Source organism: Mesocricetus auratus, unplaced genomic scaffold (genome assembly GCF_017639785.1).
Source record: "Mesocricetus auratus isolate SY011 unplaced genomic scaffold, BCM_Maur_2.0 Super-Scaffold_100021, whole genome shotgun sequence".
Classification (NCBI taxonomy): Eukaryota; Metazoa; Chordata; class Mammalia; order Rodentia; family Cricetidae; genus Mesocricetus; species Mesocricetus auratus.
This window is the reverse complement of record NW_024429202.1, coordinates 19,254,141-19,272,906: the sequence shown is the minus strand read 5'-3', so window position 1 is coordinate 19,272,906 and position 18,766 is coordinate 19,254,141. Positions and strand designations below refer to the sequence as shown.

General features: G+C 38.6%; 1 protein-coding gene across 6 annotated transcripts in view; it reads left to right on the top strand.

The window, feature by feature from the left end:
* The window catches only part of Adgrb3 (adhesion G protein-coupled receptor B3), a 707,451-nt gene that overhangs the window by 298,790 nt on the left and 389,895 nt on the right, over nt 1-18,766 (top strand). For all 6 annotated transcript variants that reach the window (XM_040729329.1, XM_040729332.1, XM_040729333.1 and 3 more), the window contains one exon: nt 15,322-15,516. In XM_040729329.1, the coding sequence (XP_040585263.1) occupies nt 15,322-15,516 (195 nt within the window). The remainder of the gene's footprint in view (nt 1-15,321; nt 15,517-18,766) is intronic.

Genomic DNA, 18,766 nt, shown 5'->3' with positions numbered 1-18,766 from the left:
TTTATACTTTCTAATGCCAGATAAATTTCAATTCTGTTGCTAATTTGTTATGTAAAGATATTAGATAATGTTTTGTTTTGAATTTCATTTTGTTCTTTTGTTTTTTGAGACAGGGTTTTTCTATGTAGCCATGGCTGTCCGGGATCTCACTCTGTAGGCCACGTTGGCCTAGAACTCACATAGATCTGCCTGCCTCTGCCTCCTGAGTGTTGGGATTAAAGGCGTGCACCACCACCGTCCGGCACAATTTAGTTAAGAATGAATATCACTTTTCATAGAAAGTGTTTGTGTAGAATAATGAATGAGCTTTCATTCATTGAGAGTTGGACATCTAACAATAGAGGCAGATACACTCCGTGAAATAGAAGAAATAAAATTTCAAATTTTGAAACTTCTAAGAATTGCATGTAATAGTGAACAGATGTGCATGAACAGATGTGCATACGCCCTCCATGTGGGTATTCCCTCTTAGTTAACAAGGGAAGTGAAGATCCTCAGAATGCAATCTACTTATGTGCGGTGAAGAGGGAAAGTTACATTCCAGTCACAATGTTCCAATGCTCTCTTCTTAAAGCCATGTAACCTTCTGACCCAGACTACAGAGTTGTCTGCAGCATGTCTTTAAGTAGTCACATGATCACATTCAAGTCTTAGCTTGCTCTTTACAGAATGGTTGTAGCACCATTTTAGTAGTTTTAGGTGTTTGGGAAGGCATAATAGATGAAATACTTTATATTTCCGGTTTGAAAATTATTATAAGCCATGCAAGTATGGTGAATTAGTGTCTTTTTTGAAAGAAAATTCATACTGAGTTTAAAAATCACCCCCCAATATAAAATTTTAGGAATGCACACATTACTGGCTAGCAGTACTGATAGAGAAATAGCAACTATGGATAGATAAGTAGATAAAGAAGAAAGCTGTCAGAGGAGATAGAAGATAGATATTGCAAGTATTTGACATCTAATTTATGTTTGCCTCTCTGTATATATGGGAACACAGGAATGAATGTGTAAATATTCTATCTATGCATATGAAATTACACAGACTTAAGATGCATATGTACATAATCTCATGCCTGCTTATATACCATGACTTTCACACTTACATGTTCCAGTTATAAGATCAAGGATGGATCCGTGTCTTAAATGACACTTGTCTTACAGTCGTCCTCTTTATCCAGACTCTACTACGTCTGTCAGAGATAGAACAGAAAACAGGTTTTCTAAAGACTCACTCCCATTGTGCTCCAAAGAGCCACTTTGAGAACCAAAGCTCAATGGTGCTTAAGATATAGAACAATTGAGACTCCCGTAAATGATAATTACTTTAAAGATGGCATTCTTTCCACTGGCGGAGTTTATCACTTCAACATTGTGTCTTTCATGGATTTTAGTTTCTTACTTTCTTATACTCGTAAATGGTAATCTGTTATTTATAGTAATCTTCAGGGGTATATTTAAAATAGGCGGATAGTTTATTACTTCAATGTATAAATTACAGCATAGGTTGTAAACACATAGAGAGACAGTGTATGCATAAAATGGCTTCATAAATAAACAGGCAAAGGCTAATTTTGAAATGAAATTTTGTCATGTATAAACAATCTCTGAGTATGTCTTATGAACTCTCAATTATAAACTAGTTATAATAAGCAAAATTGGGTCATTAATCAGTTTAAAGTATAAAATTGGTGATCAATCGTGCTGCACAATTACTTTTGAGTTATTTAAAAGTAAATACTGTGTTTTCAGTTTTCCTTTCTCTAACATTGAACACAATGCTGAATATAGATAATAGATAATCCAAGAATGCTTATTTTCTTATTTACAATAATATACTGGTAGCTGAAGAGTTCAGATATGTCCACATTTCATTTCTGATTTTTAACCACTTGTAAACAATACATGCTACTATATAGATGCAGTTTTCCATTTGTAGAAATATAGAATATTTGGTATCATCACAATATGAACTTCTTTAGTCAACACAGAAAAACTCTTACCTGTGAATACCTGTGCTTGGACACCTTGTGAGATACAAAGTTAACCCGGATCATCAAAATGCTATTGTTTTCTTAAACTTCATAAACATATATACATACACTCCTATTTTCAATCTCTTTTACACACTCATACACACACACACACACACACCTGAAGAATCAAGCTCTATATTTATGTCAGAATATATATTGCTGCAAAAGAAGGGATTCTAAAGTAAAGGGAATGGAAACAAGCTTACCAAGGCTTTCTCCTAAATTCATCAGGCAGGTATGTCACTCCCCTTTCCCTGGAGAAGAGGGGTGATGGCATAAAGGAGGGCTGAGAAAGGCTAACACTCTTATCCTAGTGAAGGACCCTCTATACAAGAATTAGAGGTATAGGTATAAATTTTCTCTCTTAGAATTCTGATCCTGAATTCTCTGATACTATTCTTCAGTTTGTGATTAAACAGTAACACTGACTTTGAAGAAATGCTTTATCTAGTCATCAAAAGTTTGACTTCCTGGGAAGAGATGTCAAAGAGGTTGAGTCTTGATGTAAGGATGTTGTTTCCTCTCTACTTTAACTGGTTGGTTTTGTAAAAGAGAGCTAGAAATGAAAAGAGACAGACAAAAAAAAAAAAAAAGAAACCAAGAGAGGGCAAGAATATACAGAGACATAACATGAGAATAGGTTTGTTTATTTTACCCTCATGTTCTCTTTCTACAGTTGAATGCTTCTCCATTGCCACGACACACACACACACACACACACACACACACACACACACACACACACCCCACACAAACCTGCCAACCACTTCATTGCACAAATTTTCAATGCATTATCTAGAAGAGGATTAATCTACTTTATTATTAGATCTTAATTAAGGGAAAGGACATAATATCCCAAAAAGGTTATGGTGGTACAAAATTTAGTAAGACAAAAGGTATACAAAATTAATGTTTCTATAATGACCATGAAGAAGCTAAGATCAAGGGCCAACTGATATAGAAACTAGCACAAATTTTCATTTTTCAAACTGGATACAGTGGCCTAAGAAACAGAAGCTACCCATTCTATTATTTTTATAAATGTTTTATACAAAAGCTTGAACATAGGCAGTAGCAGAGGATGCAGAGAGACAGAGAGAGAGGAGGTCAGTATTCCTGATCCTGGCTGAGCATGATAATCCCATGACAGTTCTTGTCCCCACATCAATAAGAGGTCACTCAAAAGCCCATGAAGTGGGGCTGTATCAGTACATAGTATGTATTCTCTTATTGTGAAGTATTATCAGTACTAATTGAAACATTGGCATCCATACCCATGTATTTCTAGCTTCATTGCCTCTCTTGATGGAATGTAGACACTCTTGTTCTAGCTACTCAAAACCAAGCATTTTACTCCCTTTTCAATAACGTTGCCAAACTCTTAAGAATTTGACAGAGTTATATCCTCTAGAACTCAAATAATTTTAGTATTCAGCAATGTCAAAAAAAGTTAAAAAATATAACTTCATTTAAGAGTGGAAGAAGTCCATTAATTTTGCTAAATAATTCTATATAAATTCTAATAGTTTAGATTTGGAATTTAATCTTAGATCTGTAAATAATTCATATGTCAAATTTTATAGCATTTTTCATAATCTAATAAATTTTCCATTATTTGATTTTACACTGTTATAATTGAATATAGAATAATTAAACTGTCAAGATTTAGTCTGTATCTACAAAATAGTAAATATGGTAGACTATATGTGTCTTATTCAATGTTCTATTGTTGTGAAGAGACACCATGACCATTACACCTCTTGTAAAAGAAAGTGTTTAATTGGGGCTGACTTACAGTTTCAGAGGGTTAGTTCGTTATCATAGTGGGAGGCATGACAGTACAGGGGTGGATATGGTGTTGGAGAAGGAGCTGAGAATTCTACATCTTCATCCATAGGCAGCAGGAAGCAAAAGTCACTGGGCCTGATTTGGACTCTTTGAAACCTCTGAGCTCACCTACCCCTCACCCCCAGTGACACACTTCCTCAATAAGGCCACAGCTTCTATTCCTTTTAAATATCACCACTCTGTGAATGGTCAAGGCTTCAAATCTGTGAATTTATGGGGACAATTCTCATTCAAACTACCACAACATGCTATATGCATTCCATTAAAACCAAATGTTCTGCTTTATGGCAATTACAAATAATACACCAAAAAATGGAATTAGCTGTGTTTCAGTAATATGATACAAAAAAACCTCAACAAACAACAACAAAAAACACTCAATGGACTCAATCCAAACTTCAAGCTATAATAATATATACATTTTTTAAGATTTAAAAGACTATATAATTCCTTTGGAATTCTCCATTATAAAACAGGTAAACTATTTTGTTTTGTCTATTTCCTGCTCTATTTTCCTTAGCCCTTTAGTCGTACCTAATTTAGGTTTCCTACCACTTAGTTCTAATATCTGGGTAATTTGTGCCCGTGTTCCCCACCCTTTCTTTCCTTTTCTTTTGTTACTAGTCAATTCTTCTGGCCTCTTTGCATATCTAACAGTGTTTATGGAGACCCAGGAATTTCATCAATGAAAACGCAGTGTCTAAAGATCTTCAGACCATGCTCTACTCAACAGAAAGCATTCTGTCCCAGCCACTCACCTCCCAATCCCGCACACCCTCCCCTCACCTCTGCAGTGCCTCTCCAAGAAAATAATAAAAAAAAACATCAAAACAAAGCAAGCAACCAAACAAAAACAAGAAAACAAACAAATTCTTAACTTCTCCTTTCCCACCTCTCCAACACCTCTTCATTCATTCTGGTGGAATTGTGAGTGAGGTGTCACATACTATACCCTTTTGTTCAATCAGCTTTACTCACAAGCATTTCCATTCGAGGCTTGTGGTTTCTGGTACACCATCACCACTGGATCCTTTACCAGAACTCCTTTGCCACCCAGAGTCTTGGAGATCCTTGGAGATTCCCCAGGACCAGTGCCTGCTCGAGCTTTAGCAGGTCCTAGATGGGTTGATGTTAGTGTGGGTCAACCCAAAGCCTGACTGTGAGCCTGGGTGGAGGCTGAACTGCTCAGTTTGGGAAATTGGGGCCACCCACCTAGGTCAAGGTGCAGAGCCAGTTCCCCTAAGCCCATGCCATCAGGAACAATTCTCCCTTGCCTGTGGTAAGGGGTAGGGCCATGTCACCCAAGTTCAGGGGCCTGCTCTCCCTGTGAGCACCTGATAAATTGCCTGAGCCCAGAAATTTCTGACAAGGAGGAAGAATCCTGGAAGATGGTTGGAACTGCACTTGAAGGTCTCTCAGGGAACCAGCGCTCCTTGACCATGCTGTTTAGAGAAGGCCTTGGCCCTCACCTTGAAGAGGAGTGAGGACAAATAGATTTTCCTGGCAAGTGCAGAGACACAGCAATAAGCCAAAAGGTGATGTGACTTCAGGGCAAATTCCCTCACCCAAGGTCACCAGGTACACCAAGAGGTTGTATAGAAAGGTTTTTTTTGCTCGTGGTTTCTTAACCACCAATGTTGGCATAAAGGCCTTCTGGCGGGAATGGCATTGAATCATTTCAGAGATGTTCCTGAACTCCATCCTGGGAACAGAACTATGAGGAAGAGCAGGAGGCACAGGGAGTCAAGGACTCCACGAATGGATGCAATTGAGCAGGATCTTGACCTTGTCCCAGTGGGAGAGATCCTGGGTCTGGCTTAGCTGCTCTCTCTGTGACCTGGTACCCTATTGTCTGGGTTATGTGAAGATGATGAAAGAGCCAAAGCCTAGGGATCATCCCTCCTAGGGATCCCTAGAGGGTCTCTGGGTCTGCAGCTTCAGGTACAGCTGCTGGAACCTTGGCACTGCTCCAGCACAAGGCAGAGGTGTCCCAGGTAATTAACCCTGCTCTGGAAGGCCGGTCAATGCTCCAGACTCCATATCACCCAACACCTCCGTCTCTTACAGTCCAATTTCTAGCTCAGTGTCTGCCTTAGTGGACTCTAGTTCCCCTGCAAAGATGAGCACTCCACCCACAGGCTTTCCCAGCAGCTGGAGGGAGCCGCACCGCTGTCCAGACAGGCTGGGAAACTCTTGAGACCTCTCCCCAGAACCTGGTCCAGCCTCCTTCGGACCAACAGCCAGTCTAGCTCCCCATGTACTCCCCATGGGCTCAAGATTCAGAGCATCTTGAGAAAGTACAGATAAGGTAGCCAAGAGGCTCTCCGCAACCACCATCTCCATTCCTGAGTCCTGGGAAGCCAATTTCAGAAGCGGCATCTGTCCCTCCCCGAAGTCCAGTGAGCATCTGTGGGTTTTATCTGGTATCCATCTGTAGGTGCAGGAGACTCCTGGCACCACACAGCCTTGTGCCAGGTCCTCAAACGCCCCATCCCAACTGCCAAGTTGCTCTACCCACCTCTCAAATATATCCATTTGCTCTGGACTAATCCTTCCACACATGATCCTTCACAGAGACATCTCAGGTGCATACCCTTTCCTCACTTTTTCAAGCATAGTCAATGATTGTGTGTTTTTGTTCCAATTGAGACTTTATCTTGGACAGGCCTTTTTTTGATATTTTAGTAAGATTTTGCATTAGATAGAGAAGGCCAGAGTTAGCCAACCTCTGAGACTGACGTGATGTCTACTGCACCAAGAGGGCTTTGGTAGCAAACTTAAAAGGAGAAATGGTTTACTTTAACTCATGGCTACAGTCAATAGCTGTTTGGTTATTTGATTTGTGGCCTATGGCAAAACAGTACATTTTGATCGGAGAATGCAAAGGATAAATTGCCCTATAGTGGCTATATATGTACCATAATAAGTTTTCAAAACACATGAGACCAATTATCTAGCTTTCTTATACCTGTATTCTACCTCCTAATGCTTCCTTTCAATGCTGCTGATTGTTAGGAACCAGTTATTTAAACATGGGTCTTTAACAGATGCCCTTATTTTCATTATGTCACCTGCAGGCTTTGAAGGGCTATCCTGTTAGCTCTGAGGGTAGAGAAAACATATATGTGACTTTCACTAATTCCTCACTCAGTAATGCAGATTTCTTCCCAACCTCCAATCTGTCAAATGTCTTTCAGGTAAGACAGTGGCTACTCAAAGCTCTCTTACTGGATACTAGTTTGAAGTACTGGAAAACATATCTTCTATATTAAAAAAAACTTATTGTGTGTGTGTGTGTGTGTGTGTGTGTGTGTGTGTGTGTGTGTGTATACATGAGAATCTTGGAGCATATGTGGAGGTCAGAGAAGAGATTGCAGAAGTCTATTCTCTCTACCATGGGAATCTCCATTATCTAACTCACGTCATCCGTAACCAGGCTAGGGAGCAAGCATCATTGCCCACTCAACCAAATTGCTGACCTACATCTGTATTGGAAAAACATTTGTCCTAACTTTACAGCATTAAGATACTATATGTAAATATCTTAACAGCACTATCCAGTGAATCACTTTGATTATAAAATATGACATAATCATTAAATGAATTAAAAGATATATTTAGATAATTGTTTTGTGGGCAGAAGTTCCATGTATACTTATTTTTTAATTGAAGCCACTCAGAATTGTGAAAACCTTTAATATACCTTACAGATGGGCTGTAGGAGTTACTGATGAAATATAAATGTATGATGTACCAAGTATGCCATTTGCAAAGAGAAGCTATGATAGCCCCCTTTTTTGGATTGAGACAGTGGTGGTAACTGTGGCAGTAGTGGTATAGAATGGAAAGAATAAATTTACAGCCCAATGTGACAATCATGACCAGCTTGCACTAATGCTCTTTTTATAAAGACCAAGGAGGCATCATTCAGAACTATTAAAAACCCCAACAATTTCATATGCCATTCTATCCCTTTCACTCCTAATCTTACAATACGATATGTGTCACAGCGACATTTTCTTTTGTACTTTGAAGCAAATATCTCTCAGTGTTGGAATGTCAACAGGAGTAATTGCTGATATTATCATTTAAAAAGAGAATACTAATATCATAAAACATTTCTGACACCTCAGGTGACCAAGTTAAGAAAATAATTATTTCCCAGGGAAAATCAGATTTTGCCCCACCCTATTTTATTTGAATAAAACTGTATACAAGGTATTCTTATATGTATTTGCCAACAGCTTTACGATAATTTACACATTATATTATAAAATTGTTACTACTGTTCAAATAATTAGAAGTACCTCAAAGTGTAGTAGATTTCTTACAGTTCTTTATTCCCCATGTTGTTTATTCAGGAGAAAAAAGTCTTAATATCCATTTATAATGTGATTACCTGGTCATGATATTTAAATAATTAAACCTTTTTTGAACATTTTTAGTGAAAATGTGTTATAACACAGGAATTAACCATGGTAATACCTAAAAAACTTTCTTGACTCAAAGTATTTTAAGGAAAATCTTGGGACAAGCTCTGCTTAAGAGTTCTGGAGTCCTGGTATACCACTAATCTGACTGGGGCCCTATTTCTACACGGAGAACTGTGGATGTCTGTGGCAACTATAAGCATCATGCTAAAACTCAAATATCTCATGTGGCATTTCTAGTCCTGTACTGGTCATGTAAAAGGTACTTGGTATGCTGTGTATTATTTTTCTTATACTTATTTTTTTAGATAGAAAGTAAATAACTGTAAGTATAGACACTTAAGATTTTCAGAATCCCAAATTCCACAATTTCCAAATCTAATCACATCAATTTGATGCCTTTTAATTATTAATCTTAATTCTGTCTTTTGATTTTATAATTTAATTATATCATTTTCTCCCTTCTGTTGCATTCCTCCATAACTTCCCAAACACATCTTGCTTTCTTTCAAATTCATTGTCTCTTTTTTCATTAATTGTTGTTACATACATGCACATACATACACACATATGCACATTTATATAAATCCCAAAGTACATAAATAAAAACTGCTAAGTCTCTGAAACATTACCTATATGTATATGTTTTCAGATTATTTCATGTTGGATAAGCAATTGGTGTGTTCTTCTCTTGGAAAGACTATTCTAAAAGGCAATTCTGTTATGTGAATGTTTTCCAATATTGCATATTTCTTTATACCGAACGACCATCAATTTCCACCTTTAACTTGCAAACACTTAAGTAGCACAGCTGCACACAAATATTACATATTTCTTTATATTGAATGATCATCAATTTCCATCTTTAACTTGCAAACACTTAAGTAGCACAGATGCACACACACACACACACACACACACACACACACACACACACACACAAAGGAAATCTGCCTGGCATTGGTGGCGCATGCCTTTACTCCCAGCACTCGGGAGGCAAAGGCAGGTGGATCTCTGTGAGTTCGAGGCCAGCCTGGTCTACAGAGTGAGTTCCAGGACAGCCTCCAAAACAATACAGAGAGACCCTGTCTCAAAAAAACCAAAAAAAAAAAAAAAAAGAAATCTTTCCTTGGTCTCACTTCAATTTAGCAGGCACAGGGAGGGAGAGAACCACTGTGAGACAGACTACATGAAAGAGATTATGGCGGACTTAAAGATGATTGGGAACTATAAGCCCTTCGGGAGTTTAGAGTCTAGTGGAATGGATGCGATAATACAAAATATGACAATGATGTAAGATAGAACAAGATTACTTCCAGGAGGCATGGAAGTAGAGATCATGTCATGATTATACTTATCTGAATAGAATTCATGAAGCAGAAAAGATATGTAACAACTTATCCAGGGGAATTTTAACAGCATGTAAAATTAGACAAGACAGTGAGTCAGGAGGCAAAAATAGATCCATGCCATTTTTTTTGGAAGAGGTAAATAGTTTGGGTGAGATGTCATTAGAAGACTAGCAGAAACATAGCAGTCATAGGTTAGGCAAAGCTGACATTCAAAGATCATACTGTATTTATGTTCACGAACAAAAGAATAGTTGAACTGAAAAGAGACAATCTGTACATACCAAAAGTGAAGGAAAATAAAAACAAAACAAAGGCCAAGCTACAGAGTAAAGTTATGGGATATCAGGTTATATGTGAGCCCAGAGAACTTGCTGGAGGCTAAGATTCAAAATCCCTCATGGGAATGCTTACAGGATTACCTTCCACAGAAGGAGAGGGGCTCTACTAAGGCTACTGCAATAACCAGGCACCCTGTTCCTGCCCTGACTTCATAGATAAGAAAAATTATATAAACTCTTCAGACCTAGGGCATGTCTGTAAACTCTGTGACTCAGAAAACAGGGGAAGGACAGAAAAGAACTAACCATTGTATTAGCTAAGTCCTATTAGCAGAACACCAACACATGTAGGAATCAGGAGAGTTACAGATGCATATATGACAAAAAAAAGCTATTTGTCTAAAATAAGAGATGAGAGAAAGGATAGAGTATGGTTAGATAATAGAAGAGAATGTAGAGGATGAAGTGCACCATTTATTACTCTGTAATTGAGCTCTTCATTGCTGTGGCAAATATCTGAGGAGGCATCATCAGAAGGAAGAGTTCCCTGGTTCACAGTTTCTCGTTTTCTGGCAGCATTATTGCTGAGAGCTGAACATCCTGATTATGACAAGGAGCATGGGACACAGAAAATCTGCTCACATTGGAGTAGATAGAAAAGTCAAGACGTGCAGACAAGAATGAGCCAGTGGAGCCAGTGTCAACAAATTCCCCAAATGCATTCCCAGTGGCATTTCTAAAACCACATTCCATTGAGACCTACCTCCTAAATATTCCAGTACCTCTCAGAATACCATCATGATCTAGGAACCATCTTATACCCCAGCCAGGGAGGGTAAGGGGGATTTCATATTCAAGTATAACAAAATGGGAAACATTGTCACTGCAGTCAATAATTAGAATAAAAGCCCAATTAAATCCAGGTGAAGAAATAATTATTAAGCTGAATGTTAAAGACATAATTAAAGTTCTGGACCAGTATACGTTATCTCATCAGAAAGAAAAGAGAAATTGGAAATTGAATCCTGGAGATGCACAAGCTATTAAGCAATCCCCAAACGGTGGAACTTGTTCTCCTTTTTACAGACAAATTAAAAGATCTAGAACACAGAAATTTCTCCAAACCTCCTAAGTAATAAGTGACAGAATCTCAACTAAAAGATAGGCTTTAGTACTGCACCCACTCTGAAAATTTTAGCAATATTTCTAAGAATGATCACACAGTGTACCCAGTATCAATAAACTGGAATGTATCCTTCAACTCTACATGTTCTGGTAAGAAATGTGTCTTCCCTGAATATTCTTTAATCTCTGGGTCAATGCTATGCATAGTCTACATCAGCATGTAAAAGTATGGCCAGGTATTTGTCCTGGTTACTTTTAATGATGATGTCCAGAAAGCTGTTAATTACTGCCAAATGTGAGAGCCATAATGGTATGTGCAAACTATTTGCTAAGAACTGGACCAAGCACAACTCATTCGACATAAGCCTGCTAAGCAGCTGTCAGATGGCAATGATGCTAATTTAATACTAACTCAGGCTCCATGTGTTGCTGATGCAGATGAGAAAGGCTGGCTTTCCTAGCTCTGATTGGACGGTCTACCCAGTGCCTCCTATAACTGTTTCTACTGCAAACAGAAATCATGCCTGGATGTTTTCTTCTTAAAGATTCAAGCTAATTCTGTGAGTGGAAACAGCCATATGATCTGTGACATAAATATCTCTCCCAGACACAGCCATGGATTGTAAAACACTAGAGGAACGCAGTCAGAACTCACCCAGAGTGGTAGCTGTTGTTTCTGCTCCAGGTGAAGAAAAATAAATCTAAGTCCTTTGCCTCTCTGAGTCGCACAGGTCAGTACAAAACTGAAGACTGAACTTGTGACATTTGCAGGCTAGATTCCATTCACATCATGCCCCTCCAGAGCGCTTTAAACCTCTTCTGCCCAGCTGCACAGTTTTCAACCTAGATCCTGTAGAATCTCTGTAAGTCAAGAGGGTTATTTGTGGTTTGTCAACTGTTTGCTGTTGACAATGTCTAGATGTAAGGTAGGACGGCTCTCATGTTTACTCCTATAATAAAACAATGGTGAGAGCATCGATGGGGATTCACTCATTCATCCCTTTAATTCACTCATTTCATATTTGAAGTCTCGTCCGTGACAAAATTATAACAGTAAGCCAAAGACACAAAATGTGGTAGGTGAAGTTGAACATGTTGGACTGTGTTAAGGTGATTGAGAAGAATAAGGAAGCCATTTTTATTTAATTATTTTTATTTTCCATACCAACCCCAGTTTACCCCCCATCCCTTTCTCCCTGCCCCATCTTCCCCATCAATTCCTCAGAGGGGGTACGGTCAAGAAAGCCATTTATTGATAGAGCTTGCTGAGGTGACCAAAAAAGGAATTATTTGTTCAAACAGAAGGAAAAGCAAATGGAAAGGTCCCAGAGCAAGGATGTACTCTTCTATCCTTGAGGAAAATGAGGATGAAGATGCTGTAAGTCTTGAGTTCTACCATGAGAAGCTCATGGGACAGAAAGTTTTCTGCTGATGATTATCTCAGGTTCCTGTCAGTTCACAAAATGATTTTTTATTCACATTGCTGCTTCAGTGTAGTTTTTCAAATATTATAGGAGAGGTTGGAATCCATTCCTTCTACCAAATGACATGATGTATCCTTCAGGGCCTGGGCCCTCTTAGCTCTGAAGCTGGTTTTACTGCATAACACTGAAAAGGCATAGTTAGTGCAACACAACTGAATCTCCTTGGGGGGGTCTTTGCTTTACTGTACAGTAAGGTTATTGGGACAGGAAGTTGGACAACAAAAATGAACAGTCAATGGTGAATGGTTAATGTACAGGAAGAGAAAGAGTACCGGAAAGGAATTTATTAATGTTATCTATTTGGAATAATAAGGAATAAATCTGAGTGCCTCGTAGGAGATAAAGGGAAGACAAGATAGAATATCATAGAACAATAACAGGAAGCCATGGAACATATGACCAGAATGGAAAATTGTAAAAATGTCTCAGTATTTTAGGAGCAGTCTGGCAATGTGTCATTGTGGTACTCCAGTGTTACACTAGTGTTTCACTGTGGAACACCATTGAGTCCTTAGTCTGAGGGACAGTGTCTATATAATGGCTAAGTGCACACACACACACACACACACACAAAACAAGAGAAATTAATCTACAGTTTTCAGCAATGCAGGATTTAGTAAAAATAACACTTTTTATAATGTAACTATAGAAAAAATGTGTCTTTAGGAAATCAGTGCACTTTGATAGCCATACTTAAAAGATTTAATGACATATTACTTAATTAAAAGGTGATAATGGCGACTGTTAAAATTTAATATTTCTTCTTGAATAGTTCTCTGGCGCATAGTATCTTGATTGTTTGTCATTTTAAAACCATTTTAATGACAGGTTAGGCATGGTGATGGTAAAGATTAGCCTTTCTTGGATGTTTATTCTCTATCCCTTTCATACCATGCCATTTTTAGAGCTTCTCTCTTCTTTTACTGTGAGATCAGCCACACATGAAAACTGACAGCTGATTCTCTGGCCATCGAACTAATTGAAATTATACATCTCAGTAAAACCTTTTTGAAAGGATTTTCTTTTGTCTTTTATTGTTTTTATTTTGTCATCATTTTTCTTTATGTGAAAAAGCTAAAATTGTTTAACTTACTAATATGTCATCGCAAGCCTCAAATATTTAGAGAGTTTTCTTAAACCGAGATGTTAAGATTATCCTGCAAAAGGTCTATGTTCTTGAGTTTGAGTGTGGTCATTGCACAACCCGGGATTGCCTGGAACTCACGATGTAAGGCAGGTTAGCGTTTGTTTACAAGTCTGCCTCAACCTCCCACTTGCTAGGATTATAGATGTGTGTTTTTCTTTATTTCCCTTTTTATCTGGATATGTGTGGTATGCTTACAATCAAATCTAGAACCTTACATTCCAGAGAAGCACTCTGCCACTGAAATGCATCTCTAGTCCCTCCTGTAATGATAAGGCAGAAATGACCAAAATTGATGTTGAGAACAAATATCATAATGTACTTGTACTCTGTCTCTCTCTCTGTCTCTTTCTCTGTTTCTCTCTGTCTCTCTGTCTCTCTGTCTCTGTCTCTGTCTGTCTCTGTCTGTCTGTCTGTCTGTCTGTCTCTCTCTCTCTCTCTCTCTCTCTCTCTCTCTCTCTCTCTCTCTCTCTCTCTCTTTCTCTTTCTCTTTCCAAGTTTTTCAAGACAGTTTCTCTGTGTAGCCCTGGTTGTTCTGGAACCTGCTCTGTAGACCAATCTGGCCTTGAACTCACAGAGATCTGCCTGCCTCTGCCTTCCGGAGTTCTGGGATTAAAAGCCTGTACCATCACCACTTGGTTTATAGTCTCTCATTTCTGATCTCCTAAATAACTCGTAAATAACTTCCCAGACTTGTTACATGTAAAAGCCATTTTAAAAAATTCTACACTTAAAATCCATTTCCCCCAAATGCATTTATTGAACATTGTAATTGAACACAGGTAGACTGTCAATTCTGAAAAAGATACACAATGTTTCCATTAGCTTTTTTTGTATGCTGGACTGTAGGTTATACAGAATTTACTGGTTTATTTAAATTAATTACTTTATTTATTTATTTTACATCCTGACCACAGTTTCTATTAGTTGTAATGTAAAGGATAACCGGGCTACAATCCACAGACCCAGAGAGGCTAGGTAACAAGGAGGACTCAAGGGGGACACTCAGATCTGCCTGGGAAGGAGAAATAGAAGAGAATCTGTAGGTGGACGGGGGCAGATGGGATAGGAACATGAGAGATCAGGTGGGGTAGGGGAGAAAGTACTGAAAGAGCAAATTGAAAAATGGAACACTTCAGAGTCAGTTAGAATCCTGGTAAAAGGCAAAGTTCCAGGAATCCACAAGAATAACCCCAGCAAAGACTCTTAGCAAAAGGGGATACATAGCCTGAACTGGCTGCTTCCTTTGACTAGGCAAGACAGTGAAAGGATTGGAACACCAACCCAGCCACATAATCTTCGGCCTATCATCTGTCCAGTCTATGAAATGTGCTGGGATAAGTGTGACACAGAGATTCTGGGAGTGACCAACATATGACAGGTCGAGCCTGAGACCCTTGCCTCAAGTGTGAGCCCACCCCTGACAATGTCTGAAATTCCAGGACCCAGAGGCTGGATGTCCCAGAGACATAGCATAGAACTTACTGTTTTGAAATCCTTTTGAGAATTACGAGACTATTTTAAAGTTTTCTGAGCACTTTAAAAATAGTTGCTTAATGAATTTACACAGAGAAATAGTAAGGAAGATTCTGATGTGCTGTCTCTTCTTTTGACCATGACAGATTAAAGAGCACCTTGCAAAGGGGCAGCGGATGCTGGCAGGAGATGGGATGTCCCAGGTCACCAAGACATTGCTGGATTTAACCCAGAGGAAAAATTTCTATGCAGGCGATCTTCTCGTGTCTGTGGAAATCCTCAGAAATGTGACCGATACGTTTAAAAGGGCAAGTTACATCCCTGCATCCGATGGTGTCCAGGTAAGATAGGTGGAGCTGAAGGTCAAGGCCAGTATAGATGAGATCATAATTTGCCTCCCAACCCCAGACACCAGTGTAATCACCTTGAAGGCGCTGGGCTGGAAGGAAGGAAGGTTTGTGGCTTCATAGAAAGGTCTTTATGCTGTGTATAATGTGGACTCGGACAGTGACCTCAATTCCCTCAGAAACGCTGCACCGCAGTATCTTAGCCATTAAAATGCTCACATTAAAGCTCAAGGAAGGACAAAACGAGCATATGTGTGAAGTGCTTTAAGCCCTCAGATAAAAAGCATTATTGCAAATTCAAGGTGGTATCATGGTTATTTTATTCCCACATTTAATATCAGCATCTTGCCATAGGAGACTATTAAAAGTACATTAGGTATAATGAAAGCATAGTAAATATAGCCTGCAAAAGGGACATAGTGTATCATTTGTTTGGTGACTTTTTATTTAAAAAAGAGAAAGCATATTTAACATTGAGAACTCTTGCCTGAAAGTATAAGGCACATAAAGGATTATTTTAGAAACAAGAAAGAAACTCAGTAGGTCCAGAAAGTCCTTTGACCTTGTCATGGAAGACTCTAGAGTAACATCATGTGCCTCTATAATAGAGCCTAAGTACTCTCCCATTTGAGTGTTGCCTTTGCAATTAAAACAAAGCCTGGCAAACAGCATTTTTAATGCAAGGCCAATGTGTAATTTAGATTAACTCCTTTTCTGCTGTCGACAAAAATGTATTGCTACATTGATTTCTGCATCTCCAGAAAAATGTAATTCTGCTATTATAAAAACACTCATTAAGATAAAGTTTTGTCAAAATTGCCATATTAGGTATTATTTTCTCACTCTACTCCTCGCTTGGGAGTTTGGTTATATTTCACCTGGAAAATACAGAGGTATTTTGTGGGGAGGGTTTTTTGCTTGTTTGTTTGGGTGATTTATTGGGTTTTCCTGTAATTAACTATTGAGTAGGCAAAGGAAAAGTTTTTAAATGATGTACTCATACATTAATGGCACCAATGCTCTGATGTGTACCCAGATGAAAATATTTCCAAGATGATATTATAGTCAAAGAAAGGCTCATGTGTATAGGAATGATCCATGCTGAGTTCCATAGTGCACCATCACTATCTGCTATTTTTAATGGCAATAATTAAAGAGATAATGGATAGAAAAGTAAAATAATTGAATATTTGAAGATAGTACTTCTCTTATAGAACTTGTCTAGTCTTTTAAGAAATTAGTAAACTACTTGCATCTTTAACCCATGCTTCTGAAAATTCCTGTTATAACTAACCTTAAAAGCTAGAATTTGAAGCCCTTGACATAAAGTACAATGCAATATATTCATAAAAGTAAAGCATGACACATATGCTTATAGAAAAATTGCCATGCAGATCACAACCTTAAAGTCTCTAATTTGTCAAAAATACAAGGCTTGAAAGTGTTTAGTGATAAAGCTGAAAAAAAGTGAATACTGACAATTTATACTAGAAACATATTTTAATTTCTTTTCTTCCTTCCTTCCTTCCTTCCTTCCTTCCTTCCTTCCTTTCTTTTGTTTCTTCTTCCTTATGCCTTTCATCTGTCTATCTTTTTTTTGAGACACAGTCTAACCATGCATCCCTGCTACCTGGAAATCACTGTGCATACAGGCTAGCCTTGAATTCGCAGTTCTGTGTGACTGAATCAAGTACTGGGGTGAAAGATGTGCACCAACAGACAATGCAGGAAACACATTTTTACAGAGCTACTTACTATATACTTCTGTCATTCAGGTTTAATTTAACCGGTTGTCTGGTCGTGAAATTAGTAGACTTGACTTCTATAGAGCAATCTTCCCGGCTCACTTGGCATAGTCTAAAACATGATCCTTCATTTCCTCCCACCTCTCTTCATTCCTCTCCAAGTATGCAGAGTGCTAGGCTAGTTAATGTCTTTCACAAAGACAGGTGTATCTTTCTGGTTTACTGCTTTTACTGGAATCTTTCGGCTACCTCCTGCAATACCATCCATCCTCTCTGGAATTCTCCTTTTATATCTCAGGCTATCCAAAACCTAGTTCAAATTAAGCCACTTAAAATACCAGATTAACAAGACCCTCCCCCCAGCTACATTAGAAATTAATTTTGGTTTCTGGAATATTTTAGAAACAGCTGTACCTTTTTTATTCTACTTTTAGTGACCGAATATAAAGTAATTTGCACATGTCCATTGTCTTCTTTGCTTCTGGTAAACTCGGGTTAATGACTACATTCAGCTTCCCCGCACACTTCGCATAAACTTCACCTTGCCCTGTCTAAGGTCTCCTTGAGCATTTTTGATGGTATGGTATATGGCATCTCAGGCCTTAATATAGTATATGCTAATTCTACCCTGATATATAAGTGGTCATGCATTTCCTGCTCTTCATTATAAACTTGCCAGTTCCTAGTCAGTAATTTCAACATCACCTAGATTTCCTTCATCTTGCTTTCCGGTGGGATCTGCCTTGCAATTCTTCTTGCAGTCATCCTTTCATCAGTAGCTTCCCTGTTATTCTATGCTGGCCTCTAATCATCCCAGCCTGGTTATTTCTGTGTGCCTCGCCCCTTGTTCCCCCTTCCCATCTTGGTCTAGTTTGTACCCATGTTGCACACTGTTCTCCTATTAGACATCCTAGAACAGCTCTCGATATGTCAGCGGAACTTCCATATGCTTTGAGTGAGAACCTGTAGGGAGAGATGTTACATACCCATAGTGCTGGCCTCACCCACGTGGGTGTGTTGACAGGTAAGTAGAACTTACAGGGGATAACAAGAGCTGGGGGGAGGAAAGTAGCTCTCTTTGGGTTCCTGTTTCCACCTACAGAGGATCCTGCTGCTAAACTTTGGTTTTCGGCCTTCTTAGCTTCTCACGTAAGTGATTTCTTCCCCAGTAAGATATTATAGGACATCCCTATGTTGTGTATCTTAATATTTCCCTATTAAGAACCCTTATCTTGGTGTCTAGTACACTACGGATTATGTTCCTTTGCCTCTGCTCTTATTCAAGCACAGCACAGACCATCACTTTAGTTACATTAGTCACTTACTGCTCCCCAGATGTACCACATGTTCTTGACTGGAACGTTATTTCCTCTGCTTTGAGACTGCCTTGACCTGACAAATTGTTCGAGTCTTGTGGTTTCAGATATCCACTGCATCTTCTCCCCTATAGCTCATTACATCTTTGTACTAAAAGGAGAATCTTCTGCAGAATAAAAGAA